Below are 21416 nucleotides of genomic sequence, written 5' to 3' on the forward strand. Positions count from 1 at the left end.
TGGTGCGGGAGGCCCAATTTTAGTTCCTTTCCCTTTCGACGCCAATTCTTGAGAGTAAAGGATGGGAAGAAAAAGTGGATTTGACAGTGGCGGAGACGCATAGGAAGGGGAAATATCTTCTTTATGTACGTCTACAATCGTCGCGGATATCTATGGGCAGCGGTCACTTCGCTATTTCGGCGGATTCTGGTGGCCGCTTGCTCGTTTGCCGCCTTTTAATATAAAAAATGGAAAAGATCTCGAACTAATAATAGTGAAAGACATCCATTATTAACATCGCCTAATTATTCAGATCAGTGAATCGTGGAATGAGACTATCTTATATAGAACCGCTATACTTATTATTTATTATTTAACTATCAACCAGAAAGGAAACAATGAGAAATATTTGACATTTTACATAAAATGTCACGAAGATAACAAAATTTATAGTATTTTCCAGTTTTATGCAGTAAATTTATAACGCGTTTGATGTATCTTACAAGAATTAAGGTAAACATTTTTCTATAGTCGAGTTCTATCGATTTTAGATACCGGGTTTGTAGTAAATTATATTTAACATATACCTACAAATAATATCTAAGCTTTACTCTTATTATGTTAATAGAAATTGATAAAACAACTCAAATTAGTGAATATTGTACAACTATAAAAATTATCTTGTTTTAATGCTTATAGCAAAAGTACCTTTTGACAAAACTTATAGCCGTTTTGGAGTTACCTGCTAACAAATTCATCCCAACTAACTTTGTATTAATAATGTTTTATTCGCATTTACTATCTTAATAATATTATAAATGTGAAAGTTTGGAAGGATGGATGGATGTTTTTTAGAGTTTGTAGCCTAAAAGGCTGAACGGATCTCGATGAAATTTGGCATAGATGTAGAGGATAGTCTGGAAGAACACATATGCTTCTTTTTATATTTTTATATTAATACGTAACCATTAACCACGCGAACGGTGTCACGGGCGGAAGCTAGTGTAGTTATATTAGTAAGATAATATTGTTACGCGTGACGGTAGCAGCATCTACTTATAAAATTGAATAAGATTCATAATAAAATAAACTTTGTAATATGTAAAATTTGCTCTACAGTAGTTGTACGGAGACAACACGTACATCGTCATACATTTTATCATATTGAATAGTATATCTCTTCAAAGAAAAATACACGTACTATTTTAATTTACATTCTTGAATAGTCTTTACTTACCAAAAGGCTTATTTGTGTCCGCTTGCGCATTAATATTACATTTTTTATTTTAATCCAATCTCACTAATATAAATGCGAAAGTTATGGATGGATGTTTGTTAGAGTTTGTAGCCTAAACGGATCTCGATGAAATTTGGTATAGACGTAGAGGATAGTCTGGAAGAACATACCTTTTTTTAACTCAACGCGGACGTAGACGTGGTCGAAAGCTAGTCGTTTATAAATTTTATTTTTATTGCGTATTTTTTTTCACAGTTATTCCGACTTTGATAACATGGACACTGCCAGTATTCGTATAAAGTTCACACCTATGGTTAAAATAATTAATGAAAAAAAATTGATATACTCTTTAGAAATAACACCAGAAGTAGTGTATGTTGATAATGTTGATAAAATAGAATGGAAGAAAGAGAATGATTTGATTGAATATATTGTTCCAATGAAACATAGAATTGTTATTAGAAAAGCAACTTCCGAAAATAACGAAGATGAAAATAAGATATATTATTCCTGTGTTGATTTATTGCATACGAGATCTATAAATAATACTGAATTAGGTTCAGGAGATGTTTCAAGAATAATAAGTGATAATGTTATACTTAAAACAATAATACCGGATATAAGAAAAAATGAAAAATGTAAGATTACATTAACCAATAATCACAGACTGGACTTAGAGACAGAATTAGATAAGAAAGGAAATGACTTCTTTAACATAGAAAATGTGAAACAAATCCTACAAGAGAAAATAATACGCGAAACGAGTTTAATTCGTTTAAACAGAGAAACAATGAATCGGAATAAGATAAACAAGAATTGCGCCAAAAAAGGTTAATACATTTTTTTTTTATTTTCCCTAACATTTTTTGTTAAATGTGCCTTAAATCTTAAATCTGCAATCACGTATTTCATGAGACAAAAACATTTTATTTTAAATAAGTCTCAAATCTTAACACAAATTCTTATCAAATTGAATTTAAAAGCTATGTCGCATTCGTGTTTTTTTTTTTTTCAGAAAAATCTGACGACATTGAAATTCAAAATAATAGAAGACCTAGTAATGACAGTAATACGGACAAGGGTTCTGGAGGCGATAACGATGTAGCAGATTCCACTGTTGTTAAACTCCAATCAATAGCGACATTGACCAATTTGAATTCAACTTTCGATGAGAAGTCAACAATAACAACCTTTGTTGCATCTGATAATAATCCAACACCGCCGTTAAAGACTGTGTACCAAAATAACTCTTATTTCAATTCTAAAATGTATTATACTCTAACAACACAAACTTATAAGCTACAAGAGGATGTTGAAGTTGAAACAGATACAAAGACGTATAAAGAGAATCCACCAGATTTAAGAGTTGCTCAATTGAATGTTTTACCTGCGCTTAGATACAGTTATTTTAAACAAATCATGGAAAAGGAAATGTTACCTCTCCGTGTAAAGCTAAACGAATTAATAAATAAATGCATTCCTTTAGGTTTGAAGAAATCTCAATACCTCAAATCTTTCGTTTATTCTAATAGTTCAAACAAATGCAGTTTTAGGGAAAATCAGCTTGCATCAAATCGCGTTGTGTATTCAGTTGTGTTTAATAAATGAAAATGAATTGTAATTTTTTGTGCTGTTCGATCAATAAACCAATTTTTAAATACGATGATTATTTCAAACGTCAAACTTTCGTTTAGTTTAATCTAGAGTTATATTTTATCAAAACAAATGTCAATTAAAATAAGTATGAATTGTAGATTAGAGCAAAGACAATTTTATTTACAAAATTAAGGTAAATAAAACTTTGCTATCAGTAATTACAGCGAAACATGCAGTTCAATTCTAATATTTTCAGGTAATCTAAAATGGTTGTGTCGTAAAAAATCTAGGCTTAAGACAAATTATTGAATAAGAGTCATAATTCCTTTAACGACAATGAATGACGTAATGGATCAAATTATCGAGAGTTTAGCTTTCGAAATAGAAGCAGTACCTAATGAAAATAAAGGACAAATGTCTACTGGGTTAAACAGTGATCCAATAAACGTTAAAATACGAATACGGAACAAAGACCAAAATAAAATTTTAAGACAAGGAGTCATATCTATACCAAATAAAGATAATCCAATGTATAGTAGTGAAAAAATTCAGCTGAGCAACAGTGATCAAACAATTATGTCCTTTAACGTTTTAATGGAACATGAAGAATCTACGAATAAACAAAGGAAGCATAAAAGAAAGTTCAGATTTTTTAAAAGGGGTGAAGTATTCATGTATTTTCTTAATTAAATGTAAAAGTACAAAGAAATCTAATACAGCCCATGACAGATATCTTTTACATATATAATTTACCCTTTTTCTTTATAAATCTGTTAGTAATACATGTTCTGATTTTCTGTCCTTTACTCCAATAGGTAGTTGTTTAGGAAACCAGACCGAGGAAGATCATAATGACTTTCCAGAACGAGGTAACAAGAATAATAAACAGCATTTCCCGATAAAAAGCACGTCGATAAACGACATGAACAAGCGAAACTTCACTTTGACCAAAATGTATGGTAACTCTGATGCAAGCCGAATGGGAAAGCGTGCACACAAAGATATTTTAGGAGAATGTAAACCAGGTAAAAAAATGACATCAAAAAACAAATATAGTAATGTTATGGTGAATATGTTACACTTATTAATCAATATTCCATTAATAGGTGGCTGCTTAGACCCACCATACGGCGAAGACAAATATTCTTATGTACCGAAACTAATTCAAATGTCGAGAATAGATAAAAACTCGAATGAACGTAAATCCAGCGAAGTGGCATCTCAGAAACCATTAAGTAATAATACGAATATAAAAGAAATAGATGAAATAAGTTACGTTTCAGATAGGAAAGAGCAATTTCCTTACTCTACTTATGTCAAATTAACAAACACAAAACGTTCAAATTCGATTATCACTTATCCCTCAATATCATCTAATGAATCGCTTAATAAGGACAATATACAAAAACCAATTCAACACAACCATAATAATAGCAGGATTTCTCATATCTCAAATGATAATGTAGAAACATATTTTATATCGCCAAAGAAAATAAAAATTAACAGTTTACAAGAAAAAAACAGTAATTTAACTGAATCATATGCAGAAAAACATTCATTTGTAAAACCATCGTCCCAAGATCAAAATAATTTGAACGAATTTAGACCGGAAGTATTAAAAAGTAACGAAGATACATATCCAGAGGGTATTGTTGATTCTAAAATAACAATTCAGAGCAATAATAAAAGTTTTGAAAACGTCGATACTAACTTAACAACAGAATTTAGCAGCTTAGCTGATTTTAGTACCAACGCCAAAATTGCCCTGAATCTAACAAAAAATGAAGTTAATTCAAAAGGTTCGTTAACTTCATTAAATAAAACGATACACAGTGATACTCACGATACAAATTCATTAAAAGTATCTTTAAATTCCGTCACCATGTCCTCGGCAAGTTTAAAAATAGAAAATAAAGTTATCAGTGACACAGGTATTGCATATACAAATAACAGTATAGGAATAATAGAAAATAAAAACGAGATAATAAATAAAAAATCTAGCTCGGAAACATTTAAACAAGATCAGAATTTGATCTCAACAAAATTAGATAACGGAATTGAAATTACGGAACGTGAAAAAGACAATAACCATGAAGAAAACGGAGACATATTAGAACCAGAATGCCCACTTCAAAGCGAGGAAAAAATATTAATCAAAGAGATGTCCAGTATTAAGTCTTTAGGCTCAAATCTTAGTTTCAACACACAAAATGATACCAAAAAAGAGATTACTAACCTTGACAAACAATTGATTATAACAAAGGATTCTGTTTTCGATGAAAAGAGCATTAGCAAGGTATCAATCATTGATAATGATTTTGTACAAAACGAGAATATCTCAAACTTTAATCAAGAATTAATAACACCGTTAGCAGCTATTAACTCTATTTTAAATTCAGATTTATCCAATGTAGATACCAATAAAAGTATTTCTTTAACTGAAAAAAATGATGAACCTTATTTAGAACAAAACCAAGAGCAAATTTTAATAGGTGATGAAATAGATTCAATCATTATATCAAATGATAGTATTAATAACGCAAATATACAACAAGAAATCGAAACTAAAAGTTCTTCACTAACAGTTAATGATAAACATAGTTCAATACTGAGTAATGAAGTTGATAAAGCACCTATTGATAATATAGATGTTGACGATTACAACAACCTTACAAGATTGACTGATTTAAAAGAAAGTCAGGATCAGGTACAATTTTCCGATGATAAGGATTTACAAATTAGTGAAAAAACGGACACAGATAATTATTTGCCACACGATACAAATCCCGACCAAACTACCATAAGAAGCATAAAATCTGATGAAAAATCAAGCTTGGACATTGATTCTAAAGGTACAGACTTGTTAAAAGAAATAAAAAGCAGTCTTCTTGCAACTCGAAGTTTAACCGTAAGTATCAGGACAAAAAGTTGATGTTAAAGTGAACGTTTTTATAATTAGTTACTCTTTCTCTTTAATACAGCCTTTATTTCCATATAGAGTCTTCTACAAAGTACCTTTGCGATTTCACTACTTTTTATTGTTACAGAGTATGGAGAGAAATTTAAATAGATATAATACCTTGAAAAACCATCTTAACTCTGAACCTAAAGACTTCGATTCAGGAAGTGCTCCAATTACCAAGGCCAGTAGCCTTGGTAATTCTGTAAACACCGATATTACTGCAAATAGTAAAAGTAACGAACGCATAGAAATGTCTACTGCAGTTAATAACAATTTAGAAAAAGATAGTTTTAATGCGAAAAGTAAGATTGAATCAAATATTTCTCTAACCATTAACGAGCATGTAAAGACGCCTCCGCCAAGGGAACTTCAGCTTGTTAGTGATAAAAGTGAAATTCAATCCCAATTAAGTATAGACGATCCGACAAAGTTAAATGAAAACGAAAATCTGATAAACTTAAACAAAATATTATCAACAAATGAAGCTAAAATACAAAATTCAGATAAAACATTTGTAGAACTCGACGAAGAAAAAATCAATAACGATGAAAAATCTTTAATAGCAAAGTCATCAACAGAATCAGGATTAAAAGTCTCAAAAGATGGGGTAAGTTCAGTAAGCAATCTGGACACTTCAAGGGACAATCAATCGAATGGTTTGCGTCAAACATCAAACACGCTCGTCGACGATGATGCAAATAAAAAAGACAAACGTGATTTAATTCTTTCTTTATCAAAAGATAGTAATTTGAAAGATACGATTTATCTTAATATGGCATTCCAAAGCTTTCATACTGAAAAAGACGGAAACGTTATAAGAACAATAGAAACAACGAACAACGATGTAGAACGTTATGGAGACGATAATATTTTAAAATTTACGACAGTAGCGAGATTAGACGATATTCCAATATCAATACCTATAGACAAGGAAAAAAAGTTACTATTACAAATTACTAAGACTAAAGAAAATGAAGATCCAAATGTACAAGTAACAAAACAGGAATCTATTTTATTTAAACAGGACCCAAAACATAAACTAGTTGTATTTGATGAAGGTATCATTTTAATATTATTGGTTTGTTATATCACTCCTTGAAATGCCCATCACTAGCTATATATATCAGTAGGTTTAGTATCTAAAAGTGATGGGGAAATAATCTCATTTTTAGTTTTCGCAGCATTATCTTAGTGCGTGATTTCATTATATTTGCTTTGGTGATTTTCACATCGTTTATATAATTCGTGTTGTTTTAGATAACGATGATACATTTGCAAACAGCGATTTAGATAAGAAAAATTTAAGAGGCAGCATAAAAAAATACAACACAAATAATACGGAACATGAACGAAATTTACAACTAACTTTAGATAGAGTGTACAACCAGAAACTGTTGCCTTTACACAATAAAATTAAAGATTTAAAAAGTGTTATAGATGGATTACTGAATCAACAATTGGTTATCAAAGATAAGTTAAATAATGATAAACGAAAACGGTTACATACGATGCCTAATAGTTATAAAACATGCTGTTGTATGGAACAGGTATTATTGAAACACAAAATGTGACTAAGAAACTTAAATAAATACATTAACATAGTACGCAGCTGGATCTAACATTGTAAAGTTTCAATAAAATGGTCATTTATCTCGTGGATATGTTTGGACAACAATAGTATCTCAATACTCATTCTGAACTACTTATCTACTAATATGTAAATGTTGTCATAGTATTATAAATACAGTATTAACATTTATAATAATTCGTGTTTCATTTTGTAAAGAGATTTTGAACAGTAACGACTCATTTAAATATATTGTATGAGGAAATTCTGAACAGCGATGTTTATCCCCCATGAACCTAAAAATAGGCGAACAGCTGAAAGATAAGACAGTCGCGTATAGGATTGTAATAGAATGCGTTGTTTTTTTGCTGTGAATTGTTAACGTGATCGAAGTGGAATACAGTAGACGAAATTTGTAGTGGTACCAAATAGATGAATAAACCTTAAAAATTTCAAACATAAGTTGATCTATGTAAGGAGTGTAGAAGAGGGAGGAAATTATTTGTCTCATCATTTTTATAAATAATGCTTTTTAATGATGACAAGCATATTTTTATTATTATATTTCTTAACTACACTTCTTTATCACAACAATTATAAATTAGAAGCGCAGTAATACACGGTGACGACGGTCGGCTGTATGTGTTAGATTAAATTTAATTGTAAAAAGTGAAAAATGAGGTAAAATCGTGAGATTTTTAATATATGATATAAAGGTTTAATTATAAAACGATAAAATGAATCAAATCGGCTCAGTGAGTGAGATTGTTGAGAAGAAAAAAGAAAATGCAGCAACCTTTGATCATGCTATGCATGTTGCAGGTTAGTATTAATATTTTACTAACAGGGATCAATTTGAAGAAACTATATAACTTTATTTAAATGAACCATTGTTATTATCGTCATTGTTTTAGCGTTTAAATCATTTTGACAAATGAATAAGATATTATAGAAATAACCTTATTCTGACGCATCAATTATTTTTTTAGGTCTCGGCTGGTACAACATCAAGTACTGTTTAGTATTGGCACTGTTTCTCATAGCAGCGATAGTGGAACCAGTTGGGTACTCCTACATATTGCCAGCATCTAAATGCGATTTAAACATAACAGATGGTCAACGAGGATTTCTGGCTTCTGTCCCTTACATAGGTATGTCACATATCTTGTATAATATGCTATGCCAAATTTCTTCCAGATCAATTCAGCCTTCTAGGCTACAAATTCTCCATCCATCCAAACTTTCACATTTACAATTTTATAATATTAGTAAGAGTAGTAAGTAATGTAATATTAGACTACCCCAATATTATACCAATTAAATTGTATCACATTTTATCCAAAATTCAGAGATAACGAGATAAAAAGAAAAAGTGTAGTAACAAAAAAAACTAACCGATTTATTGCACCACAATAATTAATTACAACACGTACGTGTACAGTTTTCTAGCAAAGGCGGACATAACGCAAGTCATATATTAGTGATCGAGTGATTATTGTCAATTTTGATACATTGTAGTCTTCTTTTTGTCAAAGAGAGTGAAAGGGATCTCATTATGTATTTACACGTAGAACTAAAAATGCCAAAAAATTATAGGGATAGTACGTAGGGACCTAGGCCGTTAAAGGATTTATTTGAAAAAGCCCTGAACACGTAGCTAATTATTTGTTCTCCAAAGTGTTTATGCCCACTTTCAAGCAATAAGTAAGGAACGATAATATAAGATACCATAATTCCATCTCCACAGATCTTGTAAGAAATTCAAAGATGTTTGTGAAATTTATGAAACAGTAATATATTGTATTAAATCATTGCTGCAGGTATTGTACTAACATCATTTCCATGGGGTTACTTAGTGGACACTCGAGGCAGGAAGAAATCACTGATCTTTAGTTCTCTGGCAGCAGGCGTGTTTATAGTACTCTCTGCGTTTATGCCAAACTTCATTAGTTTTGCTGCTTGTAAATTCTTGTCGGCGTTATGGTAAGGTATTACAATTATTGTAATTTATTAACTACAAGCTGTCGCCCGTAAACTTCTTTAGCGCAAACTTAAAAGAAATTGTCGTCTATTAAATTCCCCCATCCGTTTACCTTCTACGAGCTACACTCCAGTTGAATGCGGTCCACCCGTTACGGAGTTAGCGGTCCGGTCACTATTTTAACAGCACGGAATTAAAAAAATAAGTAGCCTATCAATATGCCCGTCCATGTCAGCAAACCTTCAGTGAAAGTGCCGTCGAAATTGGCTAAGCCGTTTTGAAGATTCTTGTTGTCAACTTTGTTATAAACTTCGTAAATGGTTTTAATTTTATCGATTGTTAGACAATTTATGAAGTCTTATTTGTATTACAGTACAGCATGTCCAGCATCAGCACCGTACACATTTATAGGAGAGCTCGTCCCCCTGAAGTACAGAGACATCACTTTATCTGTCACCAACGCAATGCAGATATTGGGATCGGTTATAGTACCTTGTATGTGTTTTTTATATTATCATCTTGCATTAGCATCTTGCAGATTACAATTTGTACTTTCACTTTCAAAATAATCATAACAATTTTACATTACTTTCCAGTGTTTGCCTGGGCCGTCCTACCTTTAGAATTTAGGGTGGATTTTGGAGCTTACGAATTTCGACCGTGGAGGGTACTAACAATGATGTACGGCTCTTTATTCATCATAGCAGCTGTTTTATTATTATGCGGACCTGAAAGTCCAAAATATCTTATATCTCAAGGCAGATATGATGAAACTCTGGATCTGTTAAAGATGATATACTCGAAAAATAAAAGGAAATCGCCTGACGAATTTCCGGTAAGTCATTCTAGTTTTAAATAGCATTTTTTTTAATTTAACCTTTGCATGATAAAACTTTACTTACGTATGGTTTGCAGTAAATTATATTACCTTAACAATTATTAACAAGGTAAAATGCATTTAATTTTATACTACAAGTTATATATACTGCAATGTTTAGATATTTTCAGATAAAGACACTTAAGATTGAAGAAACTGTTCAAAAAGAAAAACTTGGATTATTTACGTCACTGAAAGTACAATCATTGCCACTCTTTAAACCGCCTTATTTAAAATGGATGGCTCTGAACAGTTCTATCTTCTTTGGATTACTTGCGACGTAAGAATTTTGTTTCCAGATTTTATATTTCATTTCATTTTTGGAGTAGGAAAACTATTTTGATACACAGTGCCCATAAATTAATCATTATCGTTGAAAGCGTCATTTTCAATTTATATAAAAACTAGCTTTCGCCCTTGACACTGTGCGTGTGGTATTGGAAAAAACAAAAGTGAAAAGCCTATGTGTTCTTCCAGACTATGTTCTACATCTATGCTAAATTTCATCGAAATCCGTTCAGCCGTTTAGGCTACAAACTCTAAAAAACATCCATTCATCCATCCATCTAAACTTTCACGTTTATAATTTTAGTAAGATTAGTAAGATCTAATATTAGTAAGAAGTAAGATATAAGATTAGTAAGATAAATGTTTACATCTCTGAAAGCATTTGCGTCATGCTATAGAATTTACAGTAATTAAATTTACAATGTGTGTTCTTTTTAGAATAAATGGTCTTTATATATGGGTACCTGATATTTTAAATCGCGTACTAATGGGTGATAGCGAAGGAGCCACCGCATGTGATGTTATCGCTCAAAGACTCAACACTGTACGTATTATTTTAACTGTATTCAATGAAATCTTGGTAGGAATTAATACCATGTGTATTCTAAAGTAAAATGCGACAACACATGTAGATTTCTTAAAATGGTCACTTAAACTACGGCTATCAAGTGTCCAATCTTCTACAACTTTCAATTCCTGTTTTCTTCCACCGAGTTCTCCCTTTTTTACTTATCTGCTTGCTTATCTGTCATAATGTTCTGAATATTTATGAATAGTGATACTTTTTTTCTTAAGAATGGAATAATAATACTACGGATCACGTAATGTAAATTGATACGAGGCTTTAAGACAGATTACTTCGTGTGTTCAACTCCTTTAAATTAGTACTCGCTTTAATTCTTCTCTTTTTTGTAGACGGCAGACGATTTTCTCGAATGTTATGATTCTCTGGACACAAGCACCTTTCTTATCAACTCTGTGGCGAATTTAGCTTGTGCCGTCATCGCTATCGTAGTCAGTAGTACAGTCAAAATCATCGGCAAGAAGAACCTTCTTATCTCGGTGTTTTTGATTATCGGTCTCTTCTGTGTACTAGTTAATGTGGTGACGCAAGACATTTTGTTTGTTATATTCCTGTCTGCGATGCCTGTGCTAGGTTTAGCGATTGGACCAGTTAATGCATACGCTGTAGAAATATTTCCAACACATTTAAGGTAAGTAGTATGTTTAACACATATAACTAGATAATTACTATTAGTAACTTTGTATCGATTTCACATGAAGTAGGCGGCTTTGCCGTTGCTTCATAGAGGAAGAAAAACTACCTAAACAAATCTCTTTACTGACACAGAAATATATTTACCATTTAACTTACAAATGTAATTAAATCCCGCTATATACAGTCAGTTAGTTTAACTGTACGGTTAAAGCGTTGCCTACATACGTACAGTTAGAACTTAGTGTATTTGGACTTAAATAAACTACTGGCCCATAGAAATGAAATAAGGAAATTTTATCTTTATACGAGAAGCTCATGATAATTCTCATTTGCAGAGGTATGGCAGTCAGCTTATCGATGATGATGGGTCGATTGGGCTCAGTATTAGGAGCTAATATCGCTGGGATTATGTTGAACGCTGCCTGTGAAGTTACATTCTATTTCTTTGGAGGATTACTAATGTGTATGTAGTTCAGAAACAATATGTTTTTTGTTTGTTTATTGTATTTTTTTAATTACGTATATTTTTTTCCAGTTTGTGGTTTGCTATCGTTCCTGATGCCCTCGTCTAAAGCAAAACAGACCAAAGAAATGATTATAACAAAATTGTGAATAAATTCTTAGCGAAGCAAATTGAATAGTGATTTATCGCTAATGATAGTGTAATGTAAAAATAGTCAAGTAACATAAAAAAATGTATCCGAATAAAATTTATTTTTATACTCAATCTACTTTTTGTCTCATCATCCTATACAATTAAAATTCCATACGTCATAATCCTTACAATAGTATAAATCCATGTTCTTTATTTAAAGTTAGTTAGTTTGCAAATATACTACTAATTCTGATAAGAGCAGTTTAAAATCTAACAAAGAAAAGCATGTATTATACAGTGAAGTATGTTTTAAAATAAACTTCGGATATTATTAAAAGGTTAGGTAGGCAGCTATTATTATTTTTTTATAGCATAAGGTGGCAAACGAGCAAGCGGCCACCTGGATCCGCCAAAATGGCAAAGCGACCGCTGCCCATAGACATCCCGCAATTGCAGATGCGTTGCCTACCCTTATACGACGAAGGAGGAGACGCATATAAAGAGGATATTTCCCCTGCATATGCATCTCCTCCACCGTCAAATCCACTTCCCCTTCCCATCCTCTCCTTATAAGAAAAGGGTGGTAAAGGGAAAGGAACTTAAATTAGGCCTCCGGCACCACATTCATCAGACGAAACACGGAATTGCTACCATTTCACGCCTGTCTTCTGTGTGGTCGTGGATGTTAAAGCGGGCACTACCACTTTTAAAATTTTTAAAATAAAATTTAACTATTATTAGTCAAAAGTAGATAGATTAAAAACATTACTCAAATGGGATTGTAAATACAAACACAAAGAAAACGGCAAAAGAAATACCATGAAAGTAAAACAATATGAAACATTACGCATGTAAAATTGCAATGTGACTGTGATTCTATAACCGTAAAATTTGACAGCCGTCACACATGAATTGGAACACATTGTTGTCTCCTAAAATGCAAAGAAAATGTGAAGGACGACAATATCTTTTCTAACATTACGATAGTGGAAAGATTTGTATTTTTATAATCAACTAACTGTTGCCCGCGACTTCGTCCACGCAATATTAAGAGAAGAAGTAGCCTATATATGCCCGTCTATGTATCTATGAAATCGACCCAGTCATTTCGGAGATTACGTGAAACAAATGCACCTTACGGATAGACATACAGACAGACAAAAAAAAATTTAAATGCGATTCTAGTTTTTAACAACGCAAATACATCATCTTCCCGAAATGTGAAATTTTTCTTTTGATATGACAAACAGACACTCCAATTTTATTATATCTATACTAATGTTATAAATAGGATAACTTCGTTTGTTTCATTGTAATGAATGAACTCAAAAACTACTGGTCCAATTTCAAAAATACTTTCACCATTAAAAAGCTACATTATTAATGTATTTTACTTTTGATTTTTTTTTAACCCGCGCGGACCAAACCGCGAGCGACAGCTAGTCATTTAATACTTCTTACTTTATACTTAATTCTACAGTCCAAACGTGTTCTTTAAAATGTAAAAAATGTTACAAGATAAAAACCATGTATAGTTTGTCTTGTAATACGTTTCAGCGAATAATCGTACTTTCGCGAATAACTTTGGAAAACGATTAACATGTAAATACATGTATTAAATATGTCTTAGTAAAAAAAAATTTCATTTTATGTTTTATTTAGTAAAATTAGAAATCCTCTTGGTATGGGCTTAAAACTAGATTTTTTTAAGGAACAACAAGTAATTAATATTGTAAGTGATGAGCGACGTATTAATTAGTCCTATGTAAAAATATTACATACTAGCTTTCGCCCGCGACTCAGTCAGCGTGGAATTGAAAAAAAACAAAAGTGAGTTTTCCAGACTATCCTCTACGTCTATCCCAAATTTCATCGATATTCGTTCAGTTGTTTAGGCTACAAACTCTAACAAACATCCAAACTTTCGCATTTATAATATTAGTAAAGAAGTAAGATACCAGTAAGATTTATGTATGTATTTTGTAAATATTGATTATATTTCCATGGTTTACTACCGTAACATATTTGACAATGAAAAATTACATACAATATTACCTGTGCGCGGAAGGTTTGTCTTCCTTACCACTAACACTGACCGCATTCAGCGCTCATCTGTTCCTTTTAACACGTGACGTCACGAAGCCATCGGCAGAGATTCTACGCACTAGTATCGCAATGTTTTTTAGATTATGCTTATTACATTACACTAGTTGATAAAGAAATCTACAATATCGATACCAAAAACTGCTAGTCATTATTTCATAATAATGAGATACTGTTCGGTGTAATATAGTTTTTACATTTTTTTATATTTTATCGCGCATATCTTTGCTGGCGTCCAAAGCACCATACCAAAGTTCCATCACATTCTGTCTCGTAGAAACTCGTAAGGGACAAATGTACAAAGCATAAACACTTAATACCACATTAATATACAAACACTAAAAATCACGAGTCTATAAAGTGCCAAATACCATCGTAACCTCGATGGTTGGTATTCCACAACGACGAGGTTTTCATGTACCCTCCTACCTCGTACAGCCGAGGTGTGGTATATTCTGTCCTCAGTGGTATTTCCGAGCAGTTACGACGTATGCCTACAAAAAATGAGCGTACTACTCCCTTAAAGGCCGGCAGTGCTACTAGAGTTCCCTTGGCGTTGCGGATGTTTATAAGCGATGGATCCATCAATATCAAGCGACCCGCTGCTTGTTTGCCCGATTTTCCATTAAAAAAATCAACTTAACTAATATGATTCCAAAGAGATTAAACATAATCATATTAGTGCTATGCAACAGTGAAATCCCCAACCGATGGTGAAGGCTAGGTCTAGAGGGGGGAGGTGGAAAGCTACCAATAATATGGCCTCATTGGAAGTATGTTTCATACCTAATCTTACTAGTTAATATTATAAATGTGAAATTTTCGATGGATGGATGTTTGTTAGAGTTTATAGCCTAAACGGCTGAACGGATTTCGATGAAATCTGACATAGACGTAGAAGATAGTCTGAAAGAACACATAGGCTATCCACTTTTGATTTTTTTTCAATTCCACGCGGCCGGAGTCGCGGGATAGCTAGTTTTAAATACAGTTGTGTTATCTCTAGGGCAACAGCCCCCCTTCTGACTGTTCTAAGCAAAGTTCTCGTTATCTCAGTTAATTCATTAACTGAGATAACAAGAACATTGTCGTATGGAAATTTATTTTAATCATAAATTAGCATGACGTTTTACATCTTTAAACTGAACACGAATGAAATAAGCATAGCCTTATTAAATCGATGACAATGTTGGCGAGGTTACTGTTATAAGGTGTAGGGAGTTTGAAGCTTAGAAAGTCCAGTAGTGGACGTCTTTCAGATTAAACCTAACCTTGATTAATTTATCTATTTCTATTAAAAAATATTGCTCAACAAGGAAAGAAAATGATTATTGAGTTTTTGAATTAACGTGTCTAAATTATATGATATGATAAATTAACTTTATAGCTTATTATCTTTGTGTATTTTATCAAAACATTTATAAATTAGCAGCGCAGAAGTATACACTAGCGACGGTCGTGTGTATCATAGATTAACAATTATTATTAACAGTGGATAATTAATTTGTTGTGATTTTTTTTTATAAATGTTCGAGATATTTAGAAAACGAAACGATGAATGGAAATCAAGTTGATACAGTGAGTGAGATTGTTGAAACGAAAAATGAAAATGCAGCTAATTTGGATCACGCTTTACATATCGCAGGTTTGGACACATGTTTTAATGTTGAATCATTCATTTATATCTATTGTTTTTTTAATTCTATACTATATTAAATTATATCTATTTTAATTATGTACTTTCACGTTTATCTAAAGTAAATTTAAATAATGTAACTTTCATATACATAGAAAGGTCATTACGTTATGTTTTTGTATCTACTTAAGTTGTTAAGTTGTTAGTATCTTTGCTATTGTTTCTGTATCCCAATATAATTAGTTATTTACGAAAATTACAATTTATTTTTCTATGTCAGTCAGCAAATCTGATGTACGAATTGCATTCCCTCTCTGTGAATTTATGACCATATGACAAATCGATAAAACAAAGCAACTTTGTACAAATATCAAAATGAACACGTTCGAATCGCCAAGATTTCTTAATAATTTTCTCTGTTTTACGATGAGTACACCAAATAATTACCTAGCTATTAAATATTTTTTTTAGGTAGCATAATTAACATTAACCGCGAAATACGAAATGGAATAAAAAAATGCTTATCATAAACAGTAGTATATGTAGTAACCAGTTTTAATTTTAAGTTTAGGTAAAAAAAATGATAGATTTGAAAGAACGTAAAGTATCTATGTTTTGTGAAGATATCAATAATGTGGTCAAAGACCGATAAATGTGTTGTTTAATTTTTTTTATTATAATTAACTTACTTATTTATGTTATATAAACAATATTATTGTAGAGAAGAACTAGATTTACATACTCTAGTCCCTGAGATAAGCTTGATCAAACAACATCGTCGGTTTTATTATATTGTGTAGATAGATATCTAGCTTGTCTTTGTTTCTTGTAAACTGGAATGCTTCTAGGTCTCGGCTGGTACAATATCAAATACTGTTTAGTGTTGGCACTGTTCCTCATAGCAGCGATAGTAGAACCAGTTGGGTACTCCTACATATTGCCAGCATCTAAATGCGATTTGAACATAACGGATGGACAGCGAGGGTTTCTAGCCTCGGTACCATACATAGGTAAGTTTTTTTTTACTAGCAGGTGCTGTGCACACCTTAGGTTCTTAAATTAAAGTAAACTAAATGTCGTTAGGACCCTACGTTATAGTCATATTTTTAGACATCACGGAGTTTAAATCATTTTAAGATTAAAATATACTTACTAAAGGTTTACTATGTATTGGAATTGTACATCTATTACATGTAACCACAGATGATAAAATAATTTCTTCCTCTGAAAAAGCCAAAGAAACAAGATTAGAATGGAAAAAACATAGATAATGTTAAAAGTTAAATAACATAGTTACTATAGGCCATCTATACTTAAATAAATATACTTTCATAACAACGCAGTATTTAATTTTTTTTAAATACATCACTTTAAATGTTCTGTTTCTTATTATTATAGGTATAGTACTGACGTCATTTCCATGGGGCTACGTAGTGGACACTCGGGGAAGGAAGAAAGCACTGATCTTCAGTTCGTTGGCGGCTGGCTTTTTTGTGGTCCTCTCAGCGTTCATGCCAAACTTCATTAGTTTTACTATCTGCAAATTATTGGCGGCATTATGGTAAGGTATCAAAATTAATATATTTTTATTACATCAATGTAAACCGATTTTCGTGATAATTGTTAGCTCATAAATTTTGGACATTCTAAAATATTTCTAATGAATACGTATTACATTTTTATTTCCTGATTTGCTACGTTTTATCTTATCTACAATTTGGCTTGTCATTTTTTTTTACTTTATCATAAAAATCAGCAGTAGCTGGAACTATCCAATTATTTCCTGTTTTTATCATTCTTATGACTAATCTAAATAATCCTTATGGAGCAAGAGGATATGGATCGGCATTAGCTCAGGGCCCTTCACTTGTAATTTACTGATCGTAAGTTCGAATCCCGCCATGTACAGATGTGATGTTCGATTTTAGTATTTCATATAATTTACTCGACGTTCTTACGGTGAAGGAAAACATCGTGATGCCAGCGTTGTTACTAAAGCCTTGTCACCCCTAACTTAGGGTAGACTCTGAGCCCCTTAGTTGAATTAACGTATCATAAGGGTGTAGGGTGTAAGGATGTAGGTGTAGTATGCTGGTCTCGATGATTATGATAATGATGGCGGATGATAAAATACTCATAAACAATTTGAATTTGGGTCATCACTTACCGATTATGAAAGTCATATTCTGCAAATAGTTAGTTTTTAGTATAGTTATAAATTTTTGTTTTTAGTATAGCATCTCCGGCGGCGGTGCCTTACACATTTATAGGAGAGCTCGTCCCCCTGAAGTATAGAGACATCACTTTATCAGTCACTAACGCAATGCAGATATTGGGATCCGCTTTAGTTCCTTGTAAGTATCTTTAACGTTACTAACAAACTGAACACCTTGAACTTAACCTTACCAATATTTTAAATGCGAAAGTTTAGATGTATGGATGTTTGTTATAGTTTATAGCATTAACGGCTGAACTTATTTCGATGAAACTTCGTACAGATGTAGAGGGTAGTCTGGTAAAACACATAGGCTACTCACTTTTGTTTTTTTAATACCACGCGGGTGGAGACGCCGGCGAAAGCTAGTCTATAAATATATTAGTATAACATTAGTCACATAGTCGATACTTTCAAGGTTTTTTTCATACATATGACTTCAGAATAACTTAGAAATTCCTGCATCTCTTGTACAATTTCAAATCAAAGAAGAATTTTGCCTTGAACTAGGAACTAACTTAATCTATTCTCCACTAAATGTTAAATACATTACTAATGTTTGTTTTCTAGTGTTTGCCTGGGCTATCCTACCGTTAGAGTTCAGAGTGGATTTTGGAGCTTATGAATTTCGACCATGGAGACTACTCACAATTGCATACGGCTCTATATTTATAATAGCTGCGCTGTTACTGCTGTGCGGACCAGAGAGCCCGAAGTATCTCATGTCTCAAGGAAGAGTTGATGAAACCTTCGACATAATGAGAACTATCTATTCGAAGAATAAGAAGAAATCTCCTGATGAGTATCCTGTTAGTGTATTACTTCTATTATCTGCTTATAGCGCCTGGAGAAAATGATTTAGTTTATTCTACGATACTTTACCTTTCTATTATTGTCTCACTGGAAATATATTGTTAGCAAAATAGCAATGGATATAATAATTGGCGTTTATAGCTATTGTGTAAATGATAACAGTTACAGATTCGACAATGCCAATTATTTGTGTGGTTTAGTAATTTCATCCTGAATGTTAACTTTCAGATTAAAAGCTTAAAGACGGATGAATTTGTTAAAAAAGAAAAACTGGGTTTCTTCACATCATTGAAAGTACAATCGATACCTTTGTTCAAACCACCGTTTTTGAAATGGATGGTTCTTAACAGTACTATCTTCTTTGGTTTATTTTCAACGTGAGTATTATTACCAGTTGTTTGCAATTTCTATTGTTTAATGTACAAAGCATCTTTTATGGTTTGTATATTTTGATGTAACTAAATAATTCACTTTACATTATTAACTGTGGTTATTCTTTCCTATCAATTTTCAGAATAAATGGTCTTAATGTTTGGATACCTGACGTGTTGAACCGAGTGCTGTCAGGCGACGGCGAGGGAGCCACTGTTTGCGAAGTCATTGCCCAGCGACTTAATAGTGTAAGTAAAATTATGTTTTGTAATTGAAACTGATTAAACTATCAATTATTACCTGTTTCCCATCTTTATCCCCATGAAATTATTAAATCTTTATTTCATTGTTTACAATTGACAAATTCTCAATAGCAAATGTCAAAATTACCGTTACCAAATAACCTTACTTCCTTAATGTTGGTAGCTTGTAGTTTATGGTCTCTTTTCCACATGAAAGTTATTTTACAATTAACTTACCCCCTAAGTTTAATAGTGTGAAAATATATAGCCTAAACCATGTCATAAATGTAGGGCATTTTATTTAAATAATAATTTCATTTTATTTAAAAAAATTTATATAAAAAAAGCATTTTATTAAAAAATTTCAAGATAGGTACAACTCTAGTATAGTTAACGAAGTTGTTCGTTTTAGTCTAATATTCTTTTCTTTTCAGCAAGCATAAAAATTAAACTCAAAAATGAGTCTTTTGTTTCAGACTGCAGATGAGTTTGCCGAATGTGACGATACTCTGGACACGATGACTTTCCTCATTAATTCTGTTGCCAACGTAACATGCGCTGTCATTGCGATCGTAGTCAGCAGCACCGTGAAGATAATCGGCAAGAAAAACTTACTTATAGGAGTACAGTTTATAATTGGTTTATTCTGTATACTGATAAACGTGGTAACACAAGAGATTTTGTTTGCTATATTCCTATCATCGTTGCCAGTTCTCGGTTTAGCGATTGGACCAGTTAATGCTTACGCTGTGGAAATATTCCCGACACATCTAAGGTGAGTATCTGGAATATAGTATCACGACAACGAATATCGAAGGCGTAGAACTTGTAATGTAAATTTCTGGATTTTTCATACGTGATTTTTTTTAAATCAAACCTTTTTTTTGTTAACAGAGGCATGGCAGTAAGTTTATCAATGATGATCGGTCGTTTAGGCTCTGTTTTCGGTGCTAATGTCGCAGGCATCATGTTAAATGCAGTCTGTGAGGCGACATTCTATTTCTTTGGAGGATTTCTAATGTGTAAGTTGAAAATCCAAATGTACGGAAGAGAGATGTTCATTAAAGTACTATAATTAACAAAGAATATGTAATAGATCTTTCTTTCAAATTAGTAACTGATACTACGATAATACGATACAATAATAGTTTTACCTTTTTTCAGTTTGCGGTTTGTTGTCATTCTTGATGCCGGCTTCTAAGGGAAAACAGACCAAAAAGGCGATAATGACAAAATTGTGAATTAAAACAAATGTAATCTGTAATGTACAAATTTAGTTTAAGTCGTTTAGGATAAGATAATTTTAATGAATAAAATTAATTTAAATTGATCTAATTTTTCCTTGCATCATTTATATAGCTCTGAATTATTCATTCTAAAGAGTAAAAGAGTATCAAATTGAATTTGATTGTCCTACTTTGGTATTTACTTCAAATGAAAATAAAATATTCAGTTGGAAATGTACCTCAAACATGCATTTTAAAAACTTTAAGTATGATGGACACCGACAATTGTCCAAATTTAAAATATGGCACGTACAATGTCAAAGATTGATGATCTTTTTCTTTTTATTACATTAACGAAATTAATTATTAGACCTACTTACAATTCTTAAACAGTTCTTAAATTTTAGGCGTTAATCTATTTCTAGCATTCAGTTTATTTTAAAGTAGTTAGAATGAATTTTACTTAATAATTTTTATTCAACCTCAAAACCTTGATAGCAAACCCGTT

General features: G+C 32.0%; 3 protein-coding genes across 3 annotated transcripts; all 3 read left to right on the top strand.

Moving 5' to 3' along the window:
• The first annotated feature begins 357 nt into the window (after window positions 1-357).
• On the top strand, window positions 358-7505 carry LOC106102057 (uncharacterized protein MAL8P1.12-like). The gene is made up of 6 exons (XM_013281464.1): window positions 358-492; window positions 3069-3473; window positions 3628-3837; window positions 3919-5720; window positions 5860-6832; window positions 7032-7505. Exons 2-6 carry the CDS (start codon window positions 3149-3151, stop codon window positions 7343-7345), a joined length of 3624 nt encoding a protein of 1207 aa, XP_013136918.1. The 5' UTR covers window positions 358-492; window positions 3069-3148; the 3' UTR covers window positions 7346-7505.
• A 426-nt stretch (window positions 7506-7931) lies between these two features.
• On the top strand, window positions 7932-12433 carry LOC106102055 (synaptic vesicle glycoprotein 2A-like). Its single transcript, XM_013281462.1, has 10 exons — window positions 7932-8163; window positions 8331-8492; window positions 9162-9324; window positions 9696-9817; window positions 9919-10157; window positions 10331-10479; window positions 10926-11031; window positions 11403-11701; window positions 12042-12169; window positions 12242-12433. Exons 1-10 carry the CDS (start codon window positions 8079-8081, stop codon window positions 12316-12318), a joined length of 1530 nt encoding a protein of 509 aa, XP_013136916.1. The 5' UTR covers window positions 7932-8078; the 3' UTR covers window positions 12319-12433.
• A 3388-nt stretch (window positions 12434-15821) lies between these two features.
• On the top strand, window positions 15822-21012 carry LOC106102054 (synaptic vesicle glycoprotein 2C-like). The gene is made up of 10 exons (XM_013281460.1): window positions 15822-16049; window positions 16889-17050; window positions 17439-17601; window positions 18273-18394; window positions 18826-19064; window positions 19297-19445; window positions 19583-19688; window positions 20159-20457; window positions 20577-20704; window positions 20847-21012. Exons 1-10 carry the CDS (start codon window positions 15959-15961, stop codon window positions 20921-20923), a joined length of 1536 nt encoding a protein of 511 aa, XP_013136914.1. The 5' UTR covers window positions 15822-15958; the 3' UTR covers window positions 20924-21012.
• The last annotated feature ends 404 nt before the right edge of the window (window positions 21013-21416 follow it).

Source organism: Papilio polytes, unplaced genomic scaffold (assembly GCF_000836215.1).
Source record: "Papilio polytes unplaced genomic scaffold, Ppol_1.0 DF823934.1, whole genome shotgun sequence".
Taxonomy (NCBI): Eukaryota; Metazoa; Arthropoda; class Insecta; order Lepidoptera; family Papilionidae; genus Papilio; species Papilio polytes.

What these genes read in the sequence shown, in the direction of transcription:
- LOC106102054 (XM_013281460.1), top strand. Translation starts at nt 15,959, where the DNA reads ATGAATGGAAATCAAGTTGATACAGTGAGTGAGATTGTTGAAACGAAA. An exon ending in AGCCTCGGTACCATACATAG is followed by an intron (nt 17,051 to 17,438) that starts GTAAGTTTTTTT and finishes TTATTATTATAG; the next exon opens with GTATAGTACTGACGTCATTT. An exon ending in AATCTCCTGATGAGTATCCT is followed by an intron (nt 19,065 to 19,296) that starts GTTAGTGTATTA and finishes GTTAACTTTCAG; the next exon opens with ATTAAAAGCTTAAAGACGGA.
- LOC106102055 (XM_013281462.1), top strand. Translation starts at nt 8,079, where the DNA reads ATGAATCAAATCGGCTCAGTGAGTGAGATTGTTGAGAAGAAAAAAGAA. An exon ending in TCGCTCAAAGACTCAACACT is followed by an intron (nt 11,032 to 11,402) that starts GTACGTATTATT and finishes TCTTTTTTGTAG; the next exon opens with ACGGCAGACGATTTTCTCGA. An exon ending in CTTTGGAGGATTACTAATGT is followed by an intron (nt 12,170 to 12,241) that starts GTATGTAGTTCA and finishes ATTTTTTTCCAG; the next exon opens with TTTGTGGTTTGCTATCGTTC.
- LOC106102057 (XM_013281464.1), top strand. Translation starts at nt 3,149, where the DNA reads ATGAATGACGTAATGGATCAAATTATCGAGAGTTTAGCTTTCGAAATA. An exon ending in GTTCAGATTTTTTAAAAGGG is followed by an intron (nt 3,474 to 3,627) that starts GTGAAGTATTCA and finishes TTACTCCAATAG; the next exon opens with GTAGTTGTTTAGGAAACCAG. An exon ending in TTTAGGAGAATGTAAACCAG is followed by an intron (nt 3,838 to 3,918) that starts GTAAAAAAATGA and finishes TTCCATTAATAG; the next exon opens with GTGGCTGCTTAGACCCACCA.